Here is a 20,765-nt window from a genome sequence, read left to right on the forward strand (position 1 = left end):
GGGTTAGGTAAAATAATTTAATTAATAAATCTTGACAATTTAACATCTTATCTTTCAATAACTTTTATTTCATTCTCTATTATGGTTCTTAGAAATGGTATAACTTTACATGTTAAAAAAGAAAAGAAATCTGGGGGATCCAGATGGAGAGGGGACCCATGCACAGAGAGGCCTGGGACTGCATCTTGGCACCCAGAGAGATGACTAGGGCGTCCAGTGGTGGGTATCAGAGACCAAGGTGGGGTACAGAGGGCATTCACATGGGGGAACAGGCTGCCACAGGGACGGAAGACTAGTTTAGACAAGGTGGTGATAAGTAAGCAACTACATGAAAGTTTCTTAGCAGGTTTCCCATGACCTGATAACAGAGATACAATACAGAAAAGGAAAAACTAAAATAAACCCTGCAGTGCTGGAATTAGAGGTCTCACCATGAAACCAAGGTTTTCAATAATATATTGACAGGAAAAGAGATGTAAATGTAATTGCATATGCTATGTGTGCATTTATACACACACACACATTTATACATATAATACACACATGTGCACTCTCTAGTTTTGTCTATTTAGAGGTCCTGGAAAAGGGGGCAACGCCCTGATAGCAATAAGCACACGTTGTTCTCAGAACTTTCCTTTTCAACACCATTAATCACCAAATGGAGTGGGGCTTCCTGAAGAAGTGGCTGATTCCAAGACTGGAGCAAGAAGAATACCAGATGATCCTGGAACAGGTTCTTGTGCCAAAAATCAAGGAAGTACTCAAAGTATGATGAGGACACATTAGAGGACAGAGAATGTAGCTTAAAGGGGCTCACTGGCCAAAGCTGAGACAATTCGAGGACCCAAACAAACAATGATGGAAACTTATTATAACCTATTGAACTATAAGAGCATCCGCAAACCCATACTGATAAATTTAAGTACAATGAATGAATAATTCAGAGTCTGAAATATTTACCTAGTTTCACTGCCCCACTTGACAAAATAGGCATTAAGTACAAAGGGCAGGTGAGCACTTCACAGTGGAGAGAACTACAGACACCACCGTCACCAAGGATCACAGTGAACATCACCAGGAACGGGACAGATCAGAGTCACGCACGACTGGCAGGAAGCAGTGAGAAGAATGCGGCTTCCTGTCACATCCCTGCCAATGATGTGTAATGGAATCGAATTATGAGGAAACATCAGATGACCCAAACTAAGGGCCATTCCTCAAAATAACTGACAACCTTTAAAGGTATCGGTGTCAGGAGAGTTCCAGCATGAGGAGATCTAAACAGACATGAGAAATGAACAGCATCTGATTCTGAAGTGGATCTTTGGGTGAAACAGGGCATGATTGGGATAACAGGAGACATGTGAACAGTGAGCCTGATGAGGCAGAAGTCAAGTGCCAGGCTCTCTGCTAAGCTGGAAGGCTGGGTGTGGCCGCTGTTTGCAGGAATCACACACTGAAGGGCTTGGGAGTGATGGGTTATCAGGCCAAATAATTAAGAGAGGAAGAACTTCATTTTTTCTTTCTTTCTTTTTTTTTTTTTGAGACAGAGTCTCACTCTATCACCCTGGTAGAGTGCCGTGGCATCATAACTCACAGCAACCTCAAACTCTTGTGCTCAAGCAATTCTCTTGCCTCAGCCTCCCAAGCAGCTGAGACAACAGGTGCCCCCCCACAACGTCTGGGTAGTTTTTTATATTTTCAGTAGAGACAGGGTCTCCATCTTGCTCAGGGTGGTCTCAAACTCCTGAGCTCAGGCGACACACCCACCTTGGCTACCCGGAGTGCTAGGATTACAGACGTGAGCCACCATGCCCAGCTAAGGGAGAAAAGATTCTTGGTAACTTTGCTAAACATTTGAAATTGTATCAAAATTAAATGTTAAATTGAAAAAGTAACTAAGAACCAACCTTTTCATAGGGTATCTGCAGAAGATCCAGCACCACAGAATGAGCCCCCATATTTTTCAGTAACCGTTGATGTTGATTCCGGCACTTTTTATTCTGTACACAAAGTTTACTTAGCCTAATCAAAATCTTTCAAAAGAAGAAGAAAAGCATTCAGTATAACAAATAACGATATGAAATACAAGTAAAAATTGCCTGTCATGCAAATATAAACCTATATAAAAATATTTTACATCTGCTGACCTCCTTTACAATGCGGTAGTTATTGCTCTTATTGCTGTCAATCTGAGGTTTCTTCATTCCATCCTGCACTGGACTTAGAATGTTTGATTCCTAAAATAAACAAAAACATGTATTTTTATACCACTTGTAAGTTTATAATAAATACATTTTGATTTATTTCGTAATAAATTCACTAGTCAAGTTAAATGTTTCTTTTGTAACATAATTACAAAATGTACTTAAATGTTATGTAATTAAATTAAGTACTTAATTCCATAAAAAATTCCTTCACTTAAATAAGCCATGCATTTTACCACTACCCAATAAGAACCAAATCATAAGATAAACAGAATTTCTAGTGAGTTAAATTTTAAAAGCTATTATATGTATTACTAGTATATTTTCTTATAAGATTTTATATATATATGTAAAACATACATTTAAATTTATAGATATATAACATACATATATATGAAACTTCATAAAGATACATATATGTAAATATCTCTGACACATTATGTCTCTATATTAGAGAAAAATCCAGGGCATAAAAGACATAATTGTATCATAAGGAATGAACTATAATAATAAAAAGAGTTCTGAAGGAGCATATCGTAGCAGCTGAACACATCTCAGGGAAGGGAGGAAAGAACAACTTAACCCAAGGATTCTCTTTGCCAGGTTACCATGACATCCTTAAGAGTCACGAATTGGGGCCAACCAAGCATGGACAAAATCATGAAAATGAAGAAAAGAAAAATAAAACTTAAATTAAAAATAACATTTTAAATTGCTAAATTAATAAAGCTTATTGAGAGGACCTGAAACACCACAAATACTAAATAAATAATTATAATAAGCACTGTCTGTAGCTTCGCAATAAAAAGCAAACATAGGCATTGTACAGATTGTAAATATCAATGGCTGTAGTCACTATTTGAAAATAAAACACCAATCACAAACAAATCCACAGAGAACATTTATTAAGACTTAGTACATAAAGTCTAAGAAATACATAGAAGTCATGGTCTTTCTCACAGGAAAATTATAGTCTACCCAAGAAAATTGGGAGTAATATGAAAATAAAAGATTTGACCTGGGCAGAATTCACTACTTAGATAGAGAGACAGATGAGAGAAAAGACAGCTACAGCTTTAGACAGCTTTATGAAGGAGGTCAAGTTAAAGCCAAGTTCTTCAAAGATGAAAACCACATAGTTAAAGTTAAGTATAAAGGATGTGTGGGTGGGCAGGTGAAAGACTATCAGGGTAGAAGTCACCTTGGACCAGTGGTTCTCAACCTGTGGGTCACCACCCCCTTGTAACAGTGAAAATACACTGCGGCATTGGGAAGATGCCTTAGAGAACAATACCGCAGCAGAAACACGATAACGTGTAGGAAACAGCAAGAACTGACAGCACGGGTTGCAAAGTCTGGGTGATCAGGTGGAGTGCAGCCTGGCAACTTCCCTGTCCTACAATATATGCAAAATAGCATCAGGAAGAATGTCAGATTCAACTTGGGTTAAAAACACCCTCAATTTTTTTACTAGAATGACAGTTCAGGGCTTTCTCACTTAAAGAAGACCCTGGTCTAAGCTCAGGAAAAGAGTAACAAAGATATATGAGGCCAACTCCTATGCTTCAACGATACAAACTTCATTTGTTCCAACCTGCTTTTCCTACTGTGCTCCAGACAAATCACAAAATTAATATAAATCAAGAACCAAAGAAAAAATACTTTTCTTGCTAGTCAAATAATTCTGATGAAAAGTTTCACGCAGCTGTGTGTTTTGATGCACGTTGAGCTGACATTTTTTCCTCATCCACACTTCATATTTCTTTTGCTTCTCTCCCTGGCAAACACTATCCTGACCCTCCCAGTCTGAACCCACGTTAGCAGGTGACCCCTTCCCCTATTTTACTTAGTAGATGGAAATACTTCTACACAGCATTTCCTTTTTCCCATCTACGAACCTGCCTACCTCCCTCTTCCTAGTCTCAGAGAACTAAACTTAAAACGCACAGATTTGAAAATCTCTCCTCCCTTGTGTCCCCTTCCTGCCTCGTCCCTTCCTGCTCCATCCCCCTTTCTGGTCCATGAGCAGTTTCTACCCACAATGAACACTTCCATCACTCCATAATTATGGTCAGATTAAGGCAATCCAAGCTCTTGCAGTGACACTGCACATCCTAGAAAGTAGCTTTGACGCCTAGATTATTGGCCCCACTAAATATCTCAGAAGAATCATCTATATCACACTGTATAGATTGTGCCTCATGTGCCAGTGACTCTTTTTACCAAAACTGTCTTCAGTGTTTGACTCTGTGGTTCACTACCAGTTTTGGTAAGCCCCATTCTCTGTTACATCGTGACATGATACCCTTCAAGATTACCTTTTCTGACCACCTGTCTCTTCATGCAATAGCACTGGAACTGCAGAAAGTAAAAGGTACGAACACTTAAAGCCTTCCAAATATTATTATGTTAAATCGCAGGGCTGTGTCACCTAGCTATCTTAATGAATACTGGGATGGAAATGAAAACAGCCCAACCTTCACTCCGGGGAAATAAAAGTGAGAAAAGAATGTGAGAAATTATCTGCAAGACACTAACTATTAAAGTAAATCCTAAGAAGTTACAGGAGAAAATGATAAACTATATAGTGTGTAAGTGAAGCCGGTGTGGAAAAAGAAACATGGTAACGGTGGCTAAGATAAGTGGAGACTTACTCGGCTGAAAACACACTAAGATTAAAAAATGAGACAAACAGGTTTCTATTTGATAGTAGAAATAATTTGTTGATGAGTAGTAATTGCAAACACGAGAAATATAATTATATTTCCTTTTTGTGATCACAAAAGTAGAGGCTGAAGTTCTAAAAAGACTGTTCCATTTTTGTCTACAAGAAAAGAAATACTAAGGAAAACCAAATTTTTACCACCCATGTTTGGTACCAAATACCAAGCCAGTATTAAGATATTACCACGTCTAGGGTGGCGCCTGTGGCTCAAAAGGGTAGGGCTCCAGCTCCATATGCCGGAGGTGGCAGGTTTGAACCCAGCCCCAGCCAAAAACTGCAAAAAAAAAAAAAAGATATTACTAAGTCTAAGGACCGGCGAAGCTCCTTTAGCAGGAAGACCTTTCTGATTCATGCCAATTAAAGAAAGCAGTTAAAAACACAGGCAGATCTTTGGCACATATATTTAAGCCCATTTTTCAAACAATGGACTAAGGAAAAATACAGATGTCTTGTTTTACGAAACATAATCTTCGATAAAATGTACTACATTAGAAAAAGTTACGCTCTTTAATTCAGCCCAGGGGAGGACAAAGACAATGTGAAACTCTGTAAGTATGGAAATTATGAAGAATAATGATTTTAATTTAAAATTGCCAGCAGTCAACAAAAGGCAGTGACACTAGAGAATTCAATAAACAAGCCCTTTTAATTTCAGAAAATAATTCAATGTAATTAAATTGAACAATAAACCCATAGAACATGTGGATGATTCCAAAGCAGCGATCAGGGTAATTTAACAAATATGTAAACTATGTAACTACAGGTAGGTTTTATTTTCTCATTTTGACGCCAAAATGCTCTAAAGGTGTTGCACAAATTTTCCTCCAGAAAGGGCAGTAATTGACTATGTTTTTTATAGCCTATAAAACTTTAGTCCTAGGTGTGTGGCCAAATCTACAAAGCCTTGAATTTGTTCTAATGGAAAAGTATAAGAAAAGTGCAAAATGTACAAGTGAAATTTATGCAGAGCTATGGAGCTGAACAGGCCCAGAGAACAGTGGCATGCTTGTAGTACACCTTCAAATGATCCTGTAGACAAGAGTGTGGAAGAATAAATATGGTCCTCCGAAAGCAGCCGCACTTTATTGCAATTGCTTCCTATTATCTAGACAACCTGAATTTATTCTCTCTAATGGAACATGGGAAACAGCTTAGTTAAGTGATTTTTACAGAGGCAGCTATATTTTTAATTGCATTATGTGTACCATAACATAAAACAGTAGGTTCAGAAACAATATAGCAAGGAGAGTCTAGGAATCGAGCGGGAAGCAGGGTTCCAGGTAGAGACACAGAGAGTGAATGAATACTGGTTTCAGTATAGTTTCCCTCCAGTTTTTTAAAAGATGGGGTCTCACTCTGTGGCCCAGGCTACAGTGCAGTGGCACAATCATTGCTCACAGCAGCTTCAAACTCCTGGGCTCAGTCAATCCTCCTGCTCCAGCCTCCCAAGTAGCTTACACTACAGACATGTGCCATCATCCCTGGCTAATTTTTCTTATGTTTTTGAGACAGGTTCTCGCTATATTGTTCAGTCTAGTCTCTAACTCCCAGCCTCGAGTAAACCTCCTGCCTCAGCCTCCCAAGGCACTAGGATTACATTGTGAGCATGCATGGTCCCCCAGTTTTTTTTACATCAGGCAAGGATATTCTTTTATATCAAAAGTGACATAAAAAATAATATTGTATAAACTGTATGATGAACTAAATATTAGCACTAATTGACGGGGATCCAGCTCCTTAAGAGCCGCAATCATTCTTTTAAAAACAGAACTTTCCAGATTCTACCACGTAGCCTGCCTTCATCTTGCAGCTGCAAGATTAAAATAGCTCAGTGCATGTCTTCCATTTATCCCCACCCCACTGAAGTTTAAGAAGGTCCTTCCTCAGCAGAGTCGTCGAGTCAGCTAGACTGCAAAGCCCTCTGCTCACCACCTGTGCCCTGGCCTTCTCTGGGTAACCCCTCTTCAAGACAGCCAGGGGCCTCTTTATACCAACCACCCTCCCCCCAACTTCAGGTGCCAAATGCCTTCCTTTTCCCTTCCTCCCCTTCCCCCCAAACATGGGGCAAGAGGCAGGGGGCAGATCTAAAGACCAGCCTTTTATACTTGATTGGCCCTTAAGATAATAATTTATTAGATGCTCTTCAAAATAAATGTAACCTCCCTCAGACAACTTAATGATAACCCTCTGTGGGATAAGGAGGTACTTTTGTCTCCCTCCCGTCTAATAGTAACACCATGTAGTAGTCATTTAGGAAGACATCACCCTAGATCTACTTATCTGACTTTGTATGTGAAACCAATTTGGATAATCACAGAGCCATGGTTGACAGTTTCTACCTCCCTGGGAGACACTTAACTCTGCCTGAGGACTCGTGCCAAGACCCACAATGGGCAGAAGAGACTGAGTCCTCTGTTACTGGAAAATAACTTTCCTCCCAGGCGTCCTCCACATGCAGCCCGCTGAGGACATTTATCCAGCCTGCCACGTGTTTTTGCCACTACCTGTCCTGCTTAGCTGCGGCCTATCCTTTTAAACTATAGTACGGCCCTCCAATGGTCTGAGGGACAGTGAACTGGCCCCCTATTTAAAAAGTTTGAGGACCTCTGCTCCAGACTTTTCCTCAATCAGGCTCAAATCCCTTCCCCTCTTGAGGATATATACATATTCCTAACCTTCCTTCCAACCTGTTTTCCTTTCTTTCCGTTCCAAGACAAATACAGTGCTGTTTTCTAACTCATTTGATGTCATTTTAGTTAGTATTTGATGATATTTAATCTGATATCCTAGAAAACCCCCTAAATCTCCTTAATTATCCATATCTCTGATAAATAAGATGACAAAAAAGCATGTGTCACTGGGGTGCATCCTCTTTGTTTAGAGAGGTATTTAGGAAAAACTGGGACTATGTCAGTGATAGGTACGTTTAATGTAAACTAATAACTGCTTTCATAAGAACATAACAGGAACCATTTGCATACAGCAATATATCCCAGGAATTTTTTGATGCAACTTCCAAGTGGCTGAGAACTCTCTGGTATTATATCAAATGTAGAAAGGATGGACAACCTTTCAATCAACAGAGCGGCACATAATAACAAAACACTGTACAGGAGGTGAAAACAGTAACACAACAGAGCCCTCAGAGGCTGTCTCTGATAACTGAGGCACCTTATGAGGAAGCTTCCCTAGTCACAATCACTTGAGGCCATAAGAAGGGGTAGAATGTGTGAGGAGGGGGGATCAGTGTAACTTCTCTTACACTGACTTTTCCCCAGCCAATCATACACAAATGTTGTTACCTGATCTAAAAACACGTATCTTCTGATTTGAATGAAATCAACCTCTATCATTTTCTTGGAGCCATTTGCAGAGGAAAAGAAACCACATAGGAACATAGAATCTTCACTAACAACTTCAACTAAGAACAAGTGGAAACGTTTAAAAAAAAAAGAAAAAGAGTAAGAAGCCGGGCGCGGTGGCTCACTCCTGTAATCCCAGCACTCTGGGAGGCTGAGACTGGTAGATTGCCTGAGCTCAGGAGCTCGACACCAGCCTGAGCAAGACAGAGACCCCCTTCTCTAAAAATAGCCAAGCAAGTGGCAGTCACCTGTAGTCCCAGCTACATGGGATGCTGAGGCAAAAGGATTGCTTGAGCCCTAGAGTTTGAGATTGCTATGACTATGATGCCACGGCACTCTGCCCAGAGTTACAGGAAAAAAAAGAGTAAGATAGTAACTTTTCTTTATAACATAAAGGAAATGCTAAGTTTATACTAAAACAGTATTAATTTAAATATAGGCTAGAAAACAAAGAGGGAAAAGATTCTCATAGTGGAAATGATTGAAAAGAACAAATTCTGGAAGTTTAAGTTACATATAAAAATTTGCATGACAACCAAACAGAATGAAGATTCATAAAACTAGCATTTGAGAAAAAACTGAAAATTACCTTTTCAGGTTTTCAGATTTATGTCACGTGAAAGGTCTTATTGATTGATTCTCATCAATAGCAACCACCTTCGCTGGCGTTAGCTCAGACATAAGGTCATGGATGTGTATAGTGATATAAACAAGTAAATAAATTATATAATAAGGGTTGGGCAAAAAAAATAGAATCTGGAGACAAGAGGACAGATTCCATAAAATGAAAATTTAGGAAAGCATCGTCCACAGTTAAGGAATGAAAGTTCTTTATGCAGTTACCATGGTATCCCTTATTTTCAGGTCAAGTAGCAAGATTCTGTCTAAAGTATACAGACTCTATGTACTAGGCCATGAGAGTTAGACATTCCACCAGTTACTGCTGTCAAAAGTGAGTTTACTAGTCACAAGTGTTGCTGAAAACACAAGGTTATGTAGAACTATTTTCCCACTGGGCTGAATCAAGTACTAACACTTGGGAAAACAGAGCTTTCTTTCAAGATATCCTTCCAGAGCAGTGGTTCTCAACTTTCCTAATGCCGCAGCCCTTTAATACAGTTCCTGTGGGTTGCAATCCACAGGTCGAGAACTGCTGTTCTAGAGAGACTTGTCTCCTTCCTTGCTTCATCAAAGAAAAAGAGATGAGAAGAGGCAGGCAAAGAATGGAAGACAGCGTTTGCTCTTACAGAGCAAGGAGATGTGTAGGGAACAGAATAATGATCAGATGGGGAAGGTGTGCCTGGAGAGAAATAGAGCAAACCCACGGAGAGCAGGAAAGAGACGCAGGGAGAGAAGAAAGGAAGGAATTAATTTGTAATTAAGTGTTAACTGGTCAATGATAATTATTAAGACAGACCTGCAAACTATAATTCAAGCTCCTATTAGGAATGTTAATGCTAAGAAAGACAACCAAAAACTCAACGAGGAGATTAAATCATCCCCAGGGAAATATACATAACCAAGAAATCTTCTGAGAGGACCTATAAACAGGTACGCTTAAAATTATCCTAGATATAATGAGGGATAACATCTCTCACAACCTCTGTGATCGCCACATGTCATGCAACAGTGTTCACAATAACACCACAGCAGCAGTCAGCCTGTGTAGCTTTTACTGGGAAAGGGAAATTACAAGCCAAGAATCAGCAAGAGAAGAGAAGGCGTGGGTCCCCCATCCTCCCAGATCCTCCACAGAAGTGCTGGGGGATCTGCTGGATCGTGTGGGTCTAGGGTTCCAAGTAACCACACCTCACCCCACAGTAACTACGTATGAGGCAAGTTTGAGAGTAACCTCAATGAAGCTACACACAAACTGTTTCACCACCGGGCAATGCCTATTGTGTACAGGAATCATTTAAGAACACTAGTCCCACTTCTGCTGGGCACAGATGCCACAGGTCCCATGGGAAGCTGGATTAGCGTACAGCCTCTTACAAGAGAGCAACTCTCCCTCTTGCAAGAACACTCCCAGCCAGCTTACCCAGACAACCCAGAATGAGTCCCTGGAGACATTTTTCCATTAATATTTTGTTCCTTACGTCGCACATTCGTTAAAAGAACAAAAACATCATAAACACAAGCAGATATGAATCTAAAACGGATAGATATGAAAAGGAACCAATTAGAAAACCTGAAAATGAGAAATACAGTTCCCGAGGTTCAAAAGAAACTAGATACACAGTTTAAACATCAGACCTTAGATCAGCGGCAATATAAGTACAATTTTTCAGAAGAATCTAGCAACCATATATAGGTGGCTGCGTAGATAGGGAATAAATATATATACACATACAGATATACAAACAAGCAAAATTACTGTAAGAAAAATTAACCACCAAAATAAATAACATGAGTAGGAACTTCTCTCAGAAGTACTGCAATGCTCAAGTGACCTGCTTTTCAACCCTAAATAAAGAGATAGATGAACACAAAGGGCAATCCTGACTTAACCCACTAGGACACGGTTTCCTGAGTTAATCTCCCCTTCCTATATTTAGAAGTCAACACGTACTTTACTGTCATGAATCAGTAATTACCTCCAATGCTAAGATAATGTCAACTTGTTATACTTTGTCTACCATTTAAGCTTTCAAAAAAATGCTGTTACAGTCTCTTAATGCCCTGGAAGATCAGTTTAATAAAGGAAAACACTATCATGTACAATAGATAATTAAGCTCATAGGCTCCAGGCATGCAGTGGGCTTACTACAAGAACAAATCCATCTCACTCTCCTTATTTATGAGATCAACTACAGTAATGGGATATTTGGAATCACACGCCGAGATTTGTTAGTGTTAGTAGACAGACTTTCAATTCACATTTATTACCCGCAGAGTACACAAAAGTTATCACTGAGGCAAAAAAAATAAACTTTTATGTTTTTAGAGACTTTTTTTAATCCCCTGAATGAACAATCACGTGTATGTTATTTGATCTCCTGTTATCAAAGCAGGCACAAAGTTAGACCATTATGAGCTGTTTTTAAACAATTCCAATCTTCCTATGTTTAGTGCCTTTGTAAGATTTACCAAACAACAAAGGGGCATTATCTGTATCGCCCTGCTAGAGTGCGTGCTGCCTGCTACTGGCTGTTCCCATTGATACCACGATACGCTTCATCCTGTTTACAATACATTGCCACTTTCCTTGGCTGGTGGTTAACTGTGTAATATAGATTACTTGGCTGTGTATAAATTAGAAATTTGGTGGTTTCTTACTGTTTTCCCCTTATATTAATCCATTATATATGTGGCATTCTCCTGGCTTCCTGGTCCACCCGTTTGTATACATCTCTGCTGCTATCTCATTAGTTCATGCTTTCATAACCTCACACCTGAATGTGTACAAGAGCCTCCTAATTGGTGCCCGACCTTCACCTCTGACTCTGAACCATCCCAGATTCTTGCCAGACTAACTTTCAGAGACAGTATACTTACCTCCCTCTCAACAATCTTTAAAGCCACCTAACATCCAGCCACTTCACATACAAATCCCTTATTCTTGTTGAATTTTTCTTCTCTCGTTTTTATTCTTGAATACATTAGTGAACTGACTCCTCCCTATCCTTCAAAATAGGCCTATGCCACACGTCTGGAGTGAAGCCTTCTCCAAGCCCGCAGGCCCACACTGCCCTCTCCTCTTTCTGTCCTACATAGTTCAGTATTGAATCAACTACGTTGTCACACTGTTTTATGGATATTCATTCTGTGTGTCCATCTCTGGGCAAGAGAGCCCATACTGGAAATTTAGATACCAAAACTTAACAAAGGGAATGAAACATTTAAGTGTACAAAGGCAAGTGAGACTGAAATTACACTTTAAATCGTGTTTGAAAGAAGGATCTTTCTCTGGAGAAACATGACAGTTATGTCACGTACAGGAGGTTTGGATACAGTCCAGGTTGCCTCAAATCTAGCATCCCTGAAAAGATGTAACAGGGACAAATAGATGGGTTTAAATGAAGAACAGTTGCCTATTACGAAGAACTGTCAAATAGAATGCGAAGAAATAAACTAGAAACCTCTCCTATACAACATCTAAAAGGGATAGATAAAATATTGAAAGTATCTCCTTTTAGTAGAGAGGCCAGAAACTGTGAAAATACGTAAACATTTTGGAGCAATCATCACACACTACATTCATTGTTGGCCCTGAGAGCTTCAGTCCACACCTAATAACCTGGATTCTGAGTTTTAAAATGTATCCTACACACACGCGTGCGCCTGCGCACGCAAACACACCACGAAGGAAATAAAGTCTAAATCCCAAGCAAGATAGAAGTTCTGAACAGAAATCCCAGCATAGACCCAGGAATACATAAAGGAAACACCCACTGTGATAAACCAGGGAAAGATGTGGCCCATCTCCTTTAAAAGAGCTAAACGGCACCTGCCTAGGCCTTGGCGCTGGTCAAAGACAAAAATTGGGGGAGAGGGACCTCTTGAGGTTTCTATATATAAAGATTTCACTCAAGATTTGGGAGCAAAATTTCTAATAGTAAAAGGACCCCAAAAGCCCCACACCAGAAATTACATTTAATATCATTACAGAATACAGTATCTCAAAGAGCCTCAGAGAAGCTAATGAAATCTTCTCTAGATTGATAAATTACAGGCCTCAGAGCAATTCCATATATAAAGTTCCAAATAGGGGTGGCACCTGTGGCTCAAAGGAGTAGGGCACCAGTCCCACATGCCAGAGGTGGCAGGTTCAAACCCAGCCCTGGCCAAAAACCACACACACACAAAAAAGTTAAAGTTCCAAATAATGAGAGTTTGTAACAACAACAAATCACTAAACACCTAAAGCAAACAAATCTCAAAGCCTTCTGTAAGAAGCGCTAACTTAAAACTGCAAAGAGCCCCCCTACTACAAAGTAACTAGATCTCAAACATAAACCTATTTTAAGTACATTTCTGGGCTCACAGAAAACAAAGGACAAGTCCCAGAGAGTCTACTCTCAATTTTCTAAGGGAATAAAAAAACACATAACCTGAAACCAGCTAGGAGCCACAAGGCCGCTGGATAAATTTCCCTGAAGGCAAATGGCAATACTAGCTCTGCAACCCAGAGACTAAGTGAGGTCTGAGCAAGTGTCAATTTTCAGAGGAAACTCCTTCCTTAAGACAGGTGCCACTGGAAGGTACAATGTGGTCTTAGGCTAGCAGCGCCCCCTGGCAACAGGCCAAGGCAATTACAAATACTCTCCAGAGGAAAACATCCCCTATTTCAATTTCCAAGACTGAGGTCAAAGATAAGAGCTTAAAACCCACACCAAAATGTTTATACCAGCTTTTTTCTTTTCTTTTCTTCTTTTTGTGGCCGGGGCCGGATTTGAACCTGCCACCTCCAGTATATGGGGCTGGCACCCTACTCTTTGAGCCGCAGGCGCCTCCCACAGCTTTCTTCTTAATTACAAAAATACTGGAAACAATGGAGCTGCCCTTCAGTATGTGGATAAACTGCAGTACATCCATACAATGGAATATTCTTCACTATTAAGAAGAAATAGGCTACCCAGTTACATAAAGGACATGAAAGAACCTTAAATGCACATAGCTAAGAGAAAGAAACCAGTGTGACGTACTGCATGATTCCAACTATGTGATATTCTGGAAGAGGCAAAATTACAGAGACTACAAAAAAATCAGTGGTAGCCAGGGACTCGGGGATTCTCAGGAGGAGAGATGAATGAGTGAAGCACAGAGGATTTTTAGGGCAACGAAAACACAATATGACACTGTAATGGTGCACGAGTGGCATTATGCATTAGTCCAGAGTTATAGAACTGTACGATACAGATTGAACCTTGACAAACTACGGACTTTAGTTAATAATAATGTACCAATATTGGCTCACCAATAACAAATATCAATAACACTCATCCTAGAGGTTAATAAGAGAAAATGAAAGAGGAGAAGAGGGGCTACATGGGAACTTACAACTTTGTAATTTTTCTCTATTGAGACAAATGAAGTCAATTCAAAAAAAAATATGAGCTCATAATCAAAAATAAAGAATATGATGAAATGAACAACATGAGTGAGAATCACAAGAAAATCTCAAGTACATCAGATCCTAGAATTATTATATACAGGCTATAAAATAGCTATAAGGAATCACGAAAATCAGAAAACAAACAAAATCTGATCAAAAATGACTACATAGGCTGGGCACAGTGGCTCACACCTATAATCCTAGCACTTTGGAAGGCTGAAGTGGGTGGACTGCTTGAGCTCAGGAATTCAAAACCAGCTTGAGCAAGAGCAAGACCCTGTCTCTACTAAAAATAGAAAAGCTAGCCAGGTGTTATGGCTGGCACCTATAGTCACAGCTACTCAGGAGGCTGAGGCAAGAGGATCACTTGAGCCCAAGAACTTGAGGCTGCTGTGAGCTATGAGGCCACAGCACTTTACTGAGCGTGACAAAGTGAGACTCAGCCTCCAAAACCAAAAATTTTAAATACATTTGAAAAAAAGATCCTTTTTAAAAGATGAATAAAATACAGTTGACCCTTGAACATCATGAATTTATGCTGCATGGGTCCACTTATACATGGATCTTCTTGTGTCTCTGCCACTGGACAGAGTGAGGCCAACCACTCCCCTTCCTCAGCATGCTCAGCTATTATGATTCAATTCTACTTAATAAATGGCAAGTATATGTTCCCTTCCTTATGATTTTCTTAATAATACTTTATATTCACCAGCTTGCTTTATTAGAAGAATACAGTATATAATACAAATAACAAAGAAAATACTTGCTAATCAACTATTTATGTTATCGGTAAGGCTTCCAGCCAATAGTAGGCCATGATTACAATAGTTAAATTGGGGGGAAGTCAAAAGTTCCATGGGTGGCTGGCATCCTTCCTCTCCTTCTTTGGAATGCCAGCCATTCTCTCTTTCACTCCTTTCCTCTCTCACTCCCTGCTCTCTGCTCTCCTCTCTCTTTCTCATTTCTTCCCCCCACTCTTGTCTCTCTCCTTAATATAAAATAAACTCATACTTTAATAGTTAAAAAGAAAAGTTGCATGTGGTTTTTGGTTACACAGGGGGTTATTGCCCCTAACTCCTGCATTTTCCAAGGGTCCGTTGTGCATAAAACTCTGACAGGATCAAGATAGAGAAAAGAAAGGAGACAAAAGTAAACGATATAAAGAATGAAAAAGAGGAGTTTCTGCTACAGATATAGCAGAAACTAAAAAGATAGTAAAAGTGTATGAGGCAATGTATGCCAATAAATTTGAAATATGTGGCTAGAAAAATACATAACAGATTGAAAATAGAAAATTTGAATGAATTTATAGCCATCAAAAAAAACTAAATCAGCTAAAAAATCTTCCTACAGGGCGGTGCCTGTGGCTCAAAGGAGTAGGGCACCGGCCCCATATACTGGAGGTGGCAGGTTCAAACACAACCCCCGGGCAAAAACTGCAAAAAAAAAGAATCTCCCTACAAAGTAAAGACAAAGCCCAGGCAGTTTTACAGAAAGGTTTTATCAAATACCCAGAGAACAGATAACTACAATCTTACACACAAAAAATAAGATTCTACATTCCTTTTAATAGAACTGGTCTAACCTTGATATCAATTTTCCTTCAAGAAAAGAAAATTATAGGCCAATCTTGCTGACAATACAGATATAAAATTCTACACAAAATATTAGTAAACTGAATCTAGCAATGTGAAAAAAAATCATCAAGACATTTCTATTCGAGAATGCAAGATTACTACTGTAGCAGCTCTGTTTAAGATGTGTGTAATTAAAGCAAACAGATTAAAGAAAAATAATGCAATCTCAAACAAATTAGATTCCATTAATGTCAATAACCATTTGCAATTTTAAAAAACTAGCAAACGAAGAATAAAAGGGAATTCCCTCTTTGATAAAGAGTATCTATTAAAATATGTACAGTAAACATGTGCAATAGCAAAATATTAAAACCACTCCCTTTAAAATCAGAAATGAGACGAGGATGCCCATTATCACCACTTCTATTTAACATTGCACCAGGACCTTCTGCCAGCACGATGTTGTAAAAAAATATTTTTAACCTTATTAGTAGTACATATGAATTGGTAGTAGCTGCAGGGAATTTAGCTTTTTCTAAACTGTACGAGAAACGAAATGGCAAATAAACAAGTAAAAAAACAGCTCAATCTCAGAAGTAATCCAGCAAAATGAAAATCACAACAGAGATGGTGTATCAATGAGAACAACAGGTACAAGGATGGGGAAATGCGAGAGCTCTCAGACACTGGTGGTGGATAAGCAATTGGCCATATCTGCTAGAGTGACACCCTACATGTTTTACTCCTGAGTTTATATCCCACAGAACCTCTTGATCATGTGCATCGGTTGACATACGGTAGCTTTGTTCTTAGTAGCAACGTATCTTTTAAAACATCAAAACTGGAAAGAAACACCACTGTCTAGCGACAGTTAACTGGATAAACGTGTAAATGTAATAATACACAATAGGGAAAATGAGTGCATTCCAGCTACGTATCAGTAAGGACGAATGACAACACACCCACAACAGGCTAAATTTCATATATTTCTATGTTTTAGAAATACAGACATGTGGCAAAACCATTAAGCAAGAAAATTATTAACATAAATTCATAATAGTTGTTAGTTGTTTCCTCTGGGCTATGGGGAGGAACCACATCAACTTCTTATTCCATTTCTTAAGCTATATGTTAATTTCAATAGCACATGCTGCCTCTGGTGGTATTAAATTTCCCATGACAGAGATTTATTTTGCTGTAAGAAATATCAGGTGAGATAAAGAGAGAATACAAATATCACATAAGGAATTAGAATTCATTAGCCCTTCAAGTATCTTTTAATTCTAAAATTGCATAATTCTATATCCACCACAATAAACAGCACATGTGTTGCACATAAAAACAAATATTAACAAACGCTAATTAAATACTGACTTTGCCAGACACTGTTGGTTGCTAACCCACATCCTTTCTTACTCTTCCTTGACAGCAGATTGGAATTTCATTCTTCCACCTAGGGTGGGGTATCCTAGCTGGAGGGACACCTTTATTTACTCTAAACTAATCCTATAGTCCGTTGGTGTAAACATTTGGTCCTGTGTTGCCTAAGGAGACATCAGGTAGAGTCCACTGAGGGATGCCTGGGAAAAGTTTCCTTGCTCCCACACAGAAGACTGAGAATAGACAGTTTTTCTTGGTGGTATCACGCACAGATGCTGCTGCCATGATGCAACCGTGAGAAGAAAGATCAGTCTCCAAATTAAGCCCACTGACCCATGACGGGAACACTGAGACAATGAATTAGAGCTGGAGCCCTTTACTTCTTGGCTTGTTAGTAAATAGTATGTCACCTTATTTACTGCTTATATTGTCATATTGTTTATATTTTCCCACTGAAGCCATATTAACTGACTAGGTCCATCTCGTAGGCAATAAAAATAAAACTTAGGAGAATGAGAGCAAGTTACTCAAAGTCACACATACAATGAGTGGCAAATTCTGGGGTGTGCAATGCCCAAACCCACGCTGTTAACCACCTATGCATTGCCCTTTCTATGCTGCAGATCCTTCACTGACCTTCAGCACTCCTTCCCGCCCCTTCAGGTCCTCCTGTGTCAAAGAGCTGGTTTCCCAAATTCCCTGCTGCTACAGTTCTACATTCAGTTCAGGTTCTACCAGTGAGATGAATTCATGTGGAACTTGGAAGCCAGAAGGAAGTAAAGGGCATCTCCCTGTGACCATGAAGGCCAAAAAGAATATCTCAATAGATATGAGGGCTTCTGGTGAACCCCACTGTTCCATTATCTTGTCACAGGATTCCAAAGTGTGAACAGCAGAAGCAGTGGTGACAATAGCCAAAACAGCCTCTTGACCTCTGACTTGTCATTATGATTGTTTGACCTTGAAATCAGTAGTCCAGTGGCAGCCTTCAAACTCTACTCCTTCAGACTTACCAAAAATTTAACTCCTTGCATTAAATCATGTCCCTCTTAGAAGCACCTAAAATTACTACCATTTCCTGAACTGATAAAGCCTGAATTCGATAACTAGGTAAACAAATATCAGTTTGATTGACTTACATTCATCTGCAGCCCCTACCTAGACAAATAGTTATATAACTCACAGGTAAGGCAGTTTTAGCTTTAGGATATCCTCAGTCAAACCACTTGTTCATCTTCTTTCTTAAACAAACTTCTTACTAACCTAAGCAAACACCACGAATGTGTACTATGATAGAGGCTCTTTCTTCTATCTTCCCTTAGCAAGTGGGAACTTAAAACTGTAGACCAGTGACTAACATCCTGCATGAAACATCTCACCTATCCTCTTAGATGAATATTTTCTTGCAAACTTTTACCAAGAGCCTAACGCATCCTTCTAAGGTTTAGGACTATTCTGTACTTCCCAAAAAGCAGACTTTATTACAAAAGGGAGAAACATTTATTCACATGTATAAAATAGGTATTTTCAAAGGGAAGAAGTATTCTAACTCATGAAAGCAGAATATATCCCTTATTAATATAAGGTAATTAAGCACTACATCAGAAAGTGCAATCTCCCATGAAGGAATCAGATCTTATCATCAAAAAGACCTGGGCTTAAATTTTAGTTGAGTCACGTAGAGCTGACTGACAGTGAGGAAGTCCTTGGGTTCTCCCAGCTTCAATCTATTCATGATTAGAAATGTGGTTTATAACTATCTCCAAAGTTTGCTGTAACATTTAGCAAAGATTTCATAGATGAAAATGTCTGCTATAAGCTTAACATGGTGTACAGCAAATACTAAATAAATGTTAATCCTTTCTTATTTCTTAAGTATGTTATGGAAGAATTCTATTTCCTTGAAAAAGCTGGTGATAAATTTCCATGGAGTGGAAATTCTACATTCTACAAACACATTTTTAAAATCACAGGAAAAGTTTCTAAAAGATTAAGTCAAAAATGTCCTGCAGAAAAGTCATAGATCATCCCGAGACAAGAAAGAAGGAGTAGCCGTCCCCCACCCTGCCCGCCCCAAGGTCAAGTTCCCCTTGAAACTTTTCGGTATTTTGACTGCTCTGTTATCCCCTGCTCTGTCACCACTCTTCACTCCACAAAATTTTGGCTACTCCAACAAAGCTAGGGCAGGTAAACGCATGTAAATAGTCTACATTGCTAAAAACTAAAAAACAACTAAACAAAACACTACATAGGCATTTAAGAAACGTTATATATTATCAATAGACATTGGTATAAATCTTTTATCTAAGCATTGCCACCAACATGCTATTTGAAAATATTTTTATATTCATGGTTATACTTTATTATAACAAAAGGATACAGGAAAAAAAGAGAAAAAAAATTAAATGGTCATATATATTCAGCGAAATGTGAAACCATCAACAAATGACCCCACTAACTCTAAAATCAATGCAACAGAAGACAAGGTCACCACCTCAAGCTTTTTGGCATTTCTAAATTGACAGTAAACCATATTGCCTTTCCATTTAGATATATTTGTATAGTACATAAGGGTTTGCCATAACGACAAGGATGATTTACACCCTGGGAAAAATAGCCACAGTGAAAGGTGGTAGGAAAAATTCACCCCTCTCCTCAGACCTGAGCTCAGCGTCTACTCCTACTTACTCCTACTACAGCGGTTCTCAACCTGTAGGTCAAGACCCCTTTCATAGGGGTCACCTAATACATCCTGCATATCAGATAATTTATATTATGATTCATTAACAGTAGCAACATTATAGTTATGAAGTTGCAACAAAAATAATTTTATGGTTGAGGGGGCCACCACAATATGAGGAACTGTATTAAAGGGTCGCAGCATTAGGAAGGTTGAGAACCACTGTCCTACTACTTACTTCCTCCTATGGTCCCGATTCTTGGATTACAGGATTTACAGTGGAAATGAGAAGGAGTGAAAAGATGAGGTAAGAAGTGGTGGGGACTGATCAGAATTAACCAAAGGTTTATGGAGTTCATTGACTTGGCAAGTGAAGATGTTACGCTCTGTTGCTCAGAACAAAATTTTCTGCGTGAATAATTCTGATTGTAGAGTACATGGTTACACAGCTGACTTAAAAGATATCATTTGTTTTATTTAGAAATAGATCTTGAAAACGAACCTCCATTGGTTCTTCACCACCTTTCACTTGGTTTTCACCCATTTCTCCATTCTCATAGCTGCTGGTCTTCTCAACCCACAACTCAGACTTTTCTACAGTCAGGCGAAGCTGGTCTAGATCTGCCTTGATTTGCTTGTAGTTATCCACATCCTGATTAGACACCAGTAATTGCACCTGAAAACAGAAGAATTTCAACCCTTAACTTTTTCATGAAACTTCCTTTATTCCCATATCCTTTATGTCAAAAATCCCAAGTCTTTTTTTTTTTTTTTTT

At 39.0% G+C, this 20,765-nt stretch overlaps 1 protein-coding gene across 1 annotated transcript in view; it reads right to left on the bottom strand.

Annotated features, from left to right (window-relative positions):
* Window positions 1-20,765, bottom strand: part of ITPR2 (inositol 1,4,5-trisphosphate receptor type 2) — a 482,247-nt gene that overhangs the window by 270,908 nt on the left and 190,574 nt on the right. Inside the window, exons 26-28 of the mRNA XM_003792467.3 lie at window positions 20,492-20,665; window positions 2,151-2,240; window positions 1,911-2,036 (exon numbers count right to left, since the gene is read on the bottom strand). Of these exons, the coding sequence (XP_003792515.1) occupies window positions 1,911-2,036; window positions 2,151-2,240; window positions 20,492-20,665 (390 nt within the window). The remainder of the gene's footprint in view (window positions 1-1,910; window positions 2,037-2,150; window positions 2,241-20,491; window positions 20,666-20,765) is intronic.

This window comes from Otolemur garnettii, unplaced genomic scaffold (assembly GCF_000181295.1).
Source record: "Otolemur garnettii isolate 467f Iridium unplaced genomic scaffold, OtoGar3 scaffold00057, whole genome shotgun sequence".
NCBI classification, from domain to species: Eukaryota; Metazoa; Chordata; class Mammalia; order Primates; family Galagidae; genus Otolemur; species Otolemur garnettii.